A 10,384-nucleotide genomic window follows, 5' to 3' on the forward strand; every position below is an offset into this window, starting at 1 on the left:
CAGTCTTAAACATTTTTTATAAACCTATGCCACCATAAATTATATGACTAAATGTTATTAAAGACAATTAATTATGAGAAATGTGGTTTTAAAATTTGTACATGCTCTTATTTAGTTACTACATAAATAGTATGCTTCTGTGGTTTTACTGTCCATTTCTGTGCTAATTAAAAACATGCAGATTGGAAAAGACTCAAGCAGATCAAAATTTGAAAACAATATAGGTGTGATAATTATTCTACTGACAATTAGGAACATGGGAATAAAATATTCATGAGAATTTGCTCTATTAGGATAAAACACCCCAAGCTTGATTGAAGGACTGCTCTAAGTATGACAGATGACTATTAGCATTATGTGATGAAATAAATTCATGTTATGAAATCATCTCAATTAAATTGGAGACTGTAAAAACAGGTGGATAGTCATAAAATCTGGGGCTTAGATAGGATGGAAAGAATAAAAAGATCAGAACCATTAACTTTTGTAATGGAGTATATAAATTCTGATGATAGAGAAACTCAGGATACTTTCTCCATGCAAATTTCACTTAATATAAATGATTTCTCTTCAAAGACCTCAAACCTTCTATTATTGTGTTTTCTCAAGAAAAGTATATGAATTAGTTGTTTATATCTCTTGCTTCCTACAAACAAACAAACAACTCTTCTAAGTTTTTCTTCCATTTGTAAGTAATTGAGAATTTGGGTTCCTAGAGATACCAAGAATTTTCTTAACAGAAATCTAAGAAAATGAAGTTGTCTGAACTCTGAACAAAAGGTTTTAAACTCTAGTGCTCCTAACATGATTCATTTTATTTTTATTTTAAAACTGGGAAAATGTGTTTTCAAGGCATAAGGAGACCACAGTTATGGTCACACTAAATATTCAGAAGTTAAGTCTCATTGCTTTCAGCAAACATGAGCAGAGTTGTCCTATGCTTTAATGAAACCAAAGGGAGAAAACCAGAGATTAAAATAAAACTTCACATTTATTAATAAAGTTGATATTTGTAGTTCCTACTTACTGCTTGGCCACATGATGTCGCTCTTTACCGTGAAATCCTCTCATTCAAGACAAAACGAAGTCCCCGTTTTCATATTGGAAAGATTCTCCACTGTGTTTCTCTATGCCGATGTTGAACAATGGCGAGCACATCAGGATAGTAACGAGATAAGAAGATTCCTTCAAATTCTGAGGCAAGTTACGCCAATTTGAATAATTTAAAAAACCCCAAATAATTTGAAATGGTGTACTCGAATCGAGGCGACTGGGGGCACTGGCATCTACTGCTATTTTTTATAATCCTCACAGCCTGGGAAAGCGGGAGCGGCCAGGTCCACTACTCGGTCCCAGAGGAAGCCAAACACGGCACCTTCGTGGGCCGAATCGCCCAGGACCTGGGGCTGGAGCTGCCGGAGCTGGTGCCACGCCTTTTCCGAGTGGCGTCCAAAGGCCACGGGGACCTTCTGGAGGTAAATCTGCAGAATGGCATTTTGTTTGTGAATTCTCGGATCGACCGGGAGGAGCTGTGTGGGAGGAGCGCGGAGTGTAGCATCCACCTGGAGGTGATTGTGGACAGGCCGCTGCAGGTTTTCCATGTGGAAGTGGAGGTGAAGGACATTAACGACAATCCGCCCGTATTCCCCGAGACACAAAAGAATCTGTTTATTGCCGAATCCAGGATGCTTGACTCTCGGTTTCCACTAGAGGACGCTTCCGATGCAGATATCGAGGAGAACGCTCTGTTGACTTACAGACTGAGCCCCAACGAGTTTTTCTCTCTGGACGTGCCAACCAGTGGTGAACAGGGAAAACCTCTTGGACTTGTATTACAGAAACCTTTAGACAGGGAAGAATCTCCGGAACTTCATTTATTGCTCACAGCCACGGATAGAGGCAAACCTGAGCTGACTGGCACCGTTCAGTTACTCGTCAAAGTGCTGGACGCCAATGACAATGCCCCAGTTTTCGACAGAACACTCTATGCGGTGAAATTACCAGAAAATGTTCCCAATGGAACATTGGTAATTAAACTTAATGCCTCAGATTTGGATGAAGGCATGAATGGAGATATTATTTACTCATTCTCTAGTGACGTTTCCCCAGATATAAAATCTAAGTTCTACATGGATGCCATAAGTGGAGAAATTATAGCAATAGGACATATCGATTTTGAAGAATATAAAACCTACAAAATTCGAGTAGAAGCGATCGATAAAGGCTATCTACCACTAGCTGGTCACTGTACGGTTCTGGTGCAAGTTTTGGACGCTAATGATAATGCTCCAGAGTTGACTGTTACTTCCCTGTCTCTCCCTATCTCAGAGAATGCTCAGCGAGGCACAGTGATCACCTTGATTAGTGTGTCTGACCGAGATTCTGGAGCTAACGGGCAGGTGACCTGCACACTGTCGCCCCACGTTCCCTTCAAGCTGGTGTCCACCTTCAAGAATTACTATTCGCTGGTGCTGGACAGCGCCCTGGACCGCGAGAGCGTGTCAGACTACACTCTAGTAGTGACCGCGCGGGACGGAGGCTCGCCTTCGCTGTGGGCCACGGCCAGCGTGTCCGTGGAGGTGGCCGACGTGAACGACAACGCGCCGGCATTCGCGCAGCCCGAGTACACGGTGTTCGTGAGGGAGAACAACCCGCCCGGCTGCCACATCTTCACGGTGTCCGCGCGGGACGCGGACGCGCGGGAGAACGCGCGGGTGTCCTACTCGCTGGTGGAGCGGCGGGTGGGCGAGCGTGCGCTGTCGAGCTACGTGTCGGTGCACGCGGAGAGCGGCAAGGTGTACGCGCTGCAGCCGCTGGACCACGAGGAGCTGGAGCTGCTGCAGTTCCAAGTGAGCGCGCGCGACGCGGGCGTGCCTCCGCTGGGCAGCAACGTGACGCTGCAGGTGTTCGTGCTGGACGAGAACGACAACGCGCCCGCGCTGCTGCCGCTGCCTGGGGCGCGCGGCGGCGCGGGCGCGGTGAGCGAGCTGGTGTGGCGGTCGGTGGGCGCGGGCCACGTGGTGGCGAAGGTGCGCGCGGTGGACGCGGACTCTGGCTACAACGCGTGGCTGTCGTACGAGCTGCAGCCGGCGGCGGGGGGCGCGCGCAGCCCGTTCCGCGTGGCGCTGTACACGGGCGAGATCAGCACGACGCGCAGCCTGGACGAGGCGGACTCGCCGCGCCAGCGCCTGCTGGTGCTGGTCAAGGACCACGGCGAGCCGGCGCTGACGGCCACGGCCACCGTGCTGCTGTCGCTGGTGGAGAGCGGCCAGGCGCCCAAGGCGTCGTCGCGGGCGTTGGCGGGCGCGGCGGGCGCGGAGGCGGCGCTGGTGGACGTCAACGTGTACCTGATCGTCGCCATCTGCGCCGTGTCCAGCCTGTTGGTGCTCACGCTGCTGCTGTACACGGCGCTGCGGTGCTCGGCGCCGCCCACGGAGGGCGCGTGCGGGCCTGGGAAGCCCACGCTGGTGTGTTCCAGCGCGGTGGGGAGCTGGTCGTACTCGCAGCAGAGGCGGCAGAGGGTGGGCTCTGGGGAGGGCGCGCCCAAGACCGACCTCATGGCCTTCAGCCCCAGCCTTCCCCCGTGTCCTGGATCTCTGAATGCAACGGAAGATCCACAAGCTTCTTTGGAGTCTTCTGTAAAGGTCGGTTGCTTAAATATTTTATTCATTTATATATTTATAGCCTGAAAAATAATCTTACTACCTCCGACGGTACTTAAATAGTTTTACTCAGATATATTAGAGATCTGTCAGTATATTCTTGTTTTTCAGAAGTGAGTACTTGAGGTTTATACCTGACTTTTGAGTTTCAATTTCTAATTGAGATTCATTAAAAACCATATATTGAGTAGATATTTATTGGGTGCTGAATCAGTTTTATTTAAAACCCGTTATGAGGTCATATGAATTTCAATAGCTAGGCTAATTCTCTGCCTGAAAACCATCAGTTGAAAAACAATTTAATCGGTACACATTAAGTATACTTCAACAGGGGCACCTGGGTGGCTCAGTCGGTTAGTCTCCGACTTTGGCTCAGGTCATGATCTCACTGTTTGTGGGTTCAAGCCCTGCATCCAGCTCTGTGCTGACAGCTCAGAGCCTGGCGCCTGCTTCACATTCTGTGTCTCCCTCTCTCTCTGCCCCTCCCCCATTTATGCTCTGTTTCTCTCTGTCTCAATAATAAACAAAAAATATTTTTAAAAAGTATACTTCAACATCACCCTATCTTTTATTCATTTCTAAAGTATGCATGATATTTTAGTATAATTCTATTTTTTATAAGAATAGAAAAACAGAAATATGTAGTAAGTACAACTTTGTTAACTTTGTAGTTTTCTACTTTCTTCCGGATGGAGACTGGAGACATGGTTGGTCAGCACTACTGAGTAGTGCTATTTCAATGAGTAAATTTCAGTGTACCCTAGAAAAGAGTTACTTTACTTTAGGAATCTGACACCAAATGTTAGAAATGTAAATCTCATTCCATCTTGTGTAAAATATGTTCCATTTTGGCAATGTATTGATTATCTTTTCTACATTTAGAAGATCTCTTGAAATTCCTATTTTACCTGATATTGGGGAAAATACTTCTTGACATGTACTTTCTTCCTTCAAAAGACTTTCTCCTTTTTACTAAAATTTTTGTTAGCACATAATGTTTGGACATTAGACATATAGCTACATTTTAAACTTTGAATTTTCTTGAAATTCATAGTCTGTAACTTAAAAAGTTACCCCACCAATGGAGATGATGATTTACTTTTACTCTTAATATTCTGAAAGACAGAAATCTGGAGTGATATTGTATACCTTTAAACTCATTACAGGTTAAACTTATATTTCCTGAATTGTGGTATGTGACTTTCAGAGTGGTGGTTCTTCACACTGGGTCTTTAGTTCAAGCTTTTGTTTTCTAATTTATATTTTAGAAACTTCCTTTTTACTTATATTGAGTTCTTGTTATGTGACTTATTTTTCTATTCCAGTGTTTTTTATTGTGTTAGATATTTTACAAGTTATCACTTAATTAAAAACTCAGCAGAGTGGGGCACCTGGGTGGCTGGCTTGGTTAAGCGTCTGTCTCTTGGTTTGGCTCAGGTCATGATCTCATGATTGTGGGTTTGAGCCCTGCCCCATGCTCTGCACTAACAGCGTGGAGCCTGCTCGGGGTTCTCTCTCCCTCTCTCTCTCTGCCCCTCCCCTGCTCATGCATGCTCTTATCTCTCAAAATAAACAACTAAAAAAAAAAAACCTCAGCAGAGCAAAATCAGAGTACCTCTAAGAATAGAGCCACAATATAACCATGAAAGTGCAAGTAAAATTAATTTAAATAATTATTTCAGCAATTTTTTTCTTTTTCTTTATAGAGGACATGTTTGTTATATGTTACAAAGTAATCTATTTTGTTTTCATGGTGTTTCTTTCCCAACTTGAGTAAACTCTGAGCTCCTGTAATCAATTTTGTCTATGTCTGTCAGCATAACTCACCTTAAATCTAGACTTATACCTCCAAATACCTTTGTCCTTGCACCTTTTCAGGTTCCATATGCCATTTGAATTGGGATCAGATGTTTGATTTATGTTATATGGATTATATGGATTGAGGATTGCTAGAAATCTACCCTCCCTACTCCCTTAGTCTCTTAGAGCTAGTATTATTTATTAACTACTTACTATGTCTTCTATAATTATAAATTTTATTCTTTATTATTGATAGCTGTATTAATATAATTGATAATTTCATCCTTTATATTAATATTTATTTTCTCTTTAATATGGGCTATCATCATTTGCAAATTTTCAGAAGATCAGTGAACATCTAGCAATGAATTTATCTTTTGGGTCATGACAAAGCATGAGCACACTGGGATCCAGGGAGGTTAGGACTTGAAACAGCTGGGAAGTTCAAAATGGAGAAGTGAAAGTATGGAAGACACTGTAGGGTTCTGCCTAGTAACTAGCCCTCTGTGTTTCTCTGGGTAACACCCCTCAGGTCAAGCAGCAGTCATTAAGTCAATAATGAAACTTGCCTATGACAGCCCCTAAAGTGTAATTTTTATATAGGGTTAATTATCTAAGTTCTGAGTTAATCTTAGACACTTTTGAGAATGAGGGGACACTATAAATAAGTATAGGAGACTACATACAAAAACAGAATATATTCCAGATAACTTGGAGTCTATGGTCAGCCCATCCTATCCTAGACATAACAATGCTAACTGCATTAGCAACACCTGGAGTCCTTATTGAACATTCTGGTTCCCAGACTCCACTCCAAGATTTCTGAAACAAGTAGGATTGCAAACTTGCATTTTAATAAGCACTCCAGGTGTTTCTTATTCAGCTGAAGTTTTAGATTCAGTAGGCTTATGAGACACTTAGCAAAGCAAGTTCCTGTCATTTGAGAGTATATAATTTAACTACCCCCTACTTTGTATTCAGTATTGAAGATTTAATTGGCACATTTATGCTATTACTTGCTATAAAATGCATATTAACAGGAATAGAATTTAGTTTATATCATTGCCTTGTGTTGCGATGATTATTCACTGATAAACTTATTTTTAGATTCCAGAGAGTAGCTCAAACTAAGTATTGATTGGTATTGTAGATGGATACATAAGTTGTTACACTTTAATTTGTGCTTTACAAGAAAAATAACCCTTAAAATCAGAATTTGAATGGACTTTCAACTAAGGTCAATCTGAAGAAGTAGAGAAGTATAAAAACAATTTAGTGGCACACATGAATCCATGAATTAAATGACTCTCATTCCTGTCAATTTTTTTGTTCATAAATGTTAGTCTGTTTTCAGTTCTTAATACCAACTGAAAGAGTTCAAAATTATTGATCTCTGTTGTAATTTACAACATCATTAAAGTAAAGAAAATAACCTTTGGATAAGACCAAAGGTCCTATTGTTAAATTTTTCCTTTTTGGGAAAAAAGAATTTTTTTCTCTTTTTTCAGTAGTGCAGATATAATAATAGAGAATTTCAGTTACTAAATATTTGATTCTGAAATCTTTAAGGGAAAATATTTTACTTCTGGTGGTAATAAAAGCTTTATTGACACTGATAAAACTATTAGATAATTCCCAAATTGTATATTTGGGGTAGTTGAAAAGCTTAAATGTAACAAAGATGAAAGCACTTCTTTTTAGAATTATAATTAAAGTTCGTTTTTCCCTTGTAAGATGCATAACAAAAAATTAAACTTATCTCTGTATAACTGATTTCTCAAAAAAGTACTTTTATGCTTTTCTAAAATGGGAACCACCACTCAGCCTGTGCAGTAGCAATAGTAAAGACATTGCAGAATGATAATATTTTACAGGTAATAATTTTTACCTAAGAGCTGATTTTGGTCTTGACCATTATGAAAATAAATGTGGCTAAATTGAGGGCTGCAAATATTGCCATTTATGAACCACACATTCTTCTTAAGGTAATATCCTAGACATTTAATGTATCATAATTCACACAACTACCATATTATTATTATGTGAATGTTATGAAACTGGAAACAGAGACAGAGAGAGTCACACAACCAGTAAGTTTAAGAATAAGAATCACAATGGAGTCATTTCCAATGTTGAGCCAGTGTTCTCTTAACTTTCTAGTGATGACTGAAATTTAAGAGTTTTAAGCTCCTCACAGAGAAGTGATACTTGAGATTAGTGTCTGGTAAGGTTTATTCAATCGCAAAAATAATGAGAAAGAGAAGTGAATTAAGTGTCAAATTTGAAGAGATATAAATCTGTTATCCAGCAAAATACTAATACATTCAGTATTATACAAATATTAAGAATATTTTCAAATGTAGCTAATGATAATCATGGTTGGGGAAGAAATTACTCCCCGAGATTCTGCATTTAAGAAAAGGCTGAACTAAAAGTCGACAATGATTATTATTATGTACAAAAGAGACCTCATGAGAAGTTTTGAAGATCCAGAGACATACAAATATGTAGAAATAGAATCAAAAGCTGTGAATGAAAGACAAGTTAAAACTCATGGAATTGTACTTACACATTTAGCCACCGGATGTCGCTGCCTTCCACAAAATTTTTTTGGGACCAAAGGCATAATCCTGTTTCTCGAGGACTAGAAAGGAAGTACATTCGCAAAGCTCAGCCATTTCTAAAAAAGTGCACGTAAGAAACCGAATAGGAAAATTGAGAGCAGTTGTTTTAGACCGCTGATTCATCAATTTGCAAATCGGCAGAAAGGTATGATGTTGGTCTACAGACCCAGCGGACCAAGAGCCTGGCGCCTGCTTCTCATGATTCTGTTCGTCGCAGCCTGGAAGGCGGGGAGCGGTCAGGTCCACTACTCGGTCCCAGAGGAAGCCAAACACGGCACCTTCGTGGGCCGAATCGCCCAGGACCTGGGGCTGGAGCTGCCGGAGCTGGTGCCACGCCTTTTCCGAGTGGCGTCCAAAGGCCACGGGGACCTTCTGGAGGTAAATCTGCAGAATGGCATTTTGTTTGTGAATTCTCGGATCGACCGGGAGGAGCTGTGCGGGCGGAGCGCGGAGTGTAGCATCCACCTGGAGGTGATCGTGGACAGGCCGCTGCAGGTTTTCCATGTGGAAGTGGAGGTGAAGGACATTAACGACAACCCGCCTGTCTTCTCCGTCTCAGTACAAAAGCTTTCAATACCCGAATCTCGACTGCTTGACTCTCGATTTCCACTAGAAGGCGCATCTGATGCAGATGTTGGAGAGAATGCAGTGCTTACTTACAGACTCAGTCCAAATGAGTTTTTCATTCTTGATATTATAAACAAAAAAGACAAAGGCAAATTTCCAGTGCTTGTTCTAGGAAAAATGCTGGATCGTGAAGAAAATCCTCAGCTTCAGTTATTATTAACGGCAACTGATGGAGGCAAACCCGAATATACCGGATCTGTTACTCTGCTGATCTTGGTGTTGGATGCCAATGATAATGCGCCTATGTGCGACCGATCCGTTTATGAAGTTAAAATGTATGAAAATTCAGCGAACCAAACGTTAGTAATATGGCTGAATGCGTCTGATGCGGATGAAGGAATAAACAAAGAAATGATATATTCATTTAGTGCTTTGGTTCCGTCGAGCATAAGATGGAAATTTCTAATGAATGAAAAAACGGGAGAAATACGAGTAAATGATGCTATTGACTTTGAGGAGAGCACTACTTATGAAATTCATGTAGATGTTACAGACAAAGGAAACCCGCCTATGGTTGGTCACTGCACCGTCATAGTGGAAATTCTGGATGAAAATGATAATTCACCTGAGGTGGTTATCACTTCTTTGGCTCTCCCGGTGCAAGAAGATGCTCAGGTGGGCACCGTCATTGCCCTGATCAGAGTGTCCGACCGTGATTCTGGCGCCAACGGGCAGGTGACCTGCTCACTAACAGCCCACGTNCGACCTCATGGCCTTCAGTCCCAGCCTTCCCCCGTGTCCAGTACCAGACGTGGAAAAGGAAGAACAGTCTAGTGGAGAGGACTACTCTAGGAAGGTGAGTTATTACTTTTTATTTCTATATGTTGCCTTATGAATAATATTTTGTTAACCACTTTCCCCCTTTTATATGTTTCAGATATCTTCAGTTTTTATAACAGCATATTTCTGTAATCAAATATTTTTAGTAATACCTAATATAATAGTATTTATTTTAAAGTTCATGTTGTATTTTGTCTATTGTATTCTATGCATCAATTTTTCTTGGTACTTCAATTTTAAAATAATTCAACTTAATTTTAAATATTTATATTTCCAATACAAGTATTTAATGTAGTTTGTAGGTTTTGTTTTTTTCTTAAACCACTGTCTTTGTTACAAGTATTAATGAGATTCATACTTTATTTAATTTGTATTTCATTAGAACTTTAAGTTTATGTAACTTTCGAATCTAAATTTGAAATGACCCTACTTCGTTAACCAAGACTGCTCTGATAAGTTTTCTTGACAGTGAAAATATGCCTTTTGCTCTCTAATTAAAGAATACTTGTAGTGCAACATAACTTACAATGCATACTATATCCTCGGTAGGCAGCAGTTAACATTTTATTTTTAGTGCTAAGGTATGTAGACTTGAAGTTCATTCATAAATGTCCTAATCTGGCACCTGGGTGGTTCATTCAGTTGAGTGTCCTAAGTTGGCTCAGGTCATGATCTCATGGGGTCCGGCTCCTCATCCATCTCACTGCTGTCAGCACTGAGTTGGTTTAGGAATCTCTGCCCCATCTCTCTCTGCCCCTCCCCCGCTCATACGTGCTTTCTCTCAAGAATAGACATTAAAAAAATAAAAATAAATTGTCCTATTCCATGAAATTAAGTGTTTTGTGCTTTTGAAATGATTTTTCATTTTTATTTTGGTAGTGGTGTTACTTT

The 10,384-nt window shown here is 41.0% G+C and overlaps 2 protein-coding genes across 2 annotated transcripts; both read left to right on the forward strand.

Annotated features, from left to right (window-relative positions):
• Positions 1-1,247: 1,247 nt before the first annotated feature.
• LOC144235339 (protocadherin alpha-9-like) lies at positions 1,248-5,558 on the forward strand. Its single transcript, XM_077768892.1, has 2 exons — positions 1,248-3,644; positions 5,541-5,558. The coding sequence occupies exons 1-2, from the start codon at positions 1,248-1,250 to the stop codon at positions 5,556-5,558; spliced, it is 2,415 nt and encodes an 804-aa protein (XP_077625018.1).
• A 2,678-nt stretch (positions 5,559-8,236) lies between these two features.
• Positions 8,237-9,487, forward strand: LOC144235340 (protocadherin alpha-10-like). Its single transcript, XM_077768893.1, has one exon. It carries the CDS (start codon positions 8,237-8,239, stop codon positions 9,485-9,487), a length of 1,251 nt encoding a protein of 416 aa, XP_077625019.1.
• The last annotated feature ends 897 nt before the right edge of the window (positions 9,488-10,384 follow it).

The sequence above is a fragment of the Crocuta crocuta genome, unplaced genomic scaffold (genome assembly GCF_008692635.1).
Source record: "Crocuta crocuta isolate KB4526 unplaced genomic scaffold, BGI_CrCroc_1.0 scaffold64, whole genome shotgun sequence".
Classification (NCBI taxonomy): domain Eukaryota; kingdom Metazoa; phylum Chordata; class Mammalia; order Carnivora; family Hyaenidae; genus Crocuta; species Crocuta crocuta.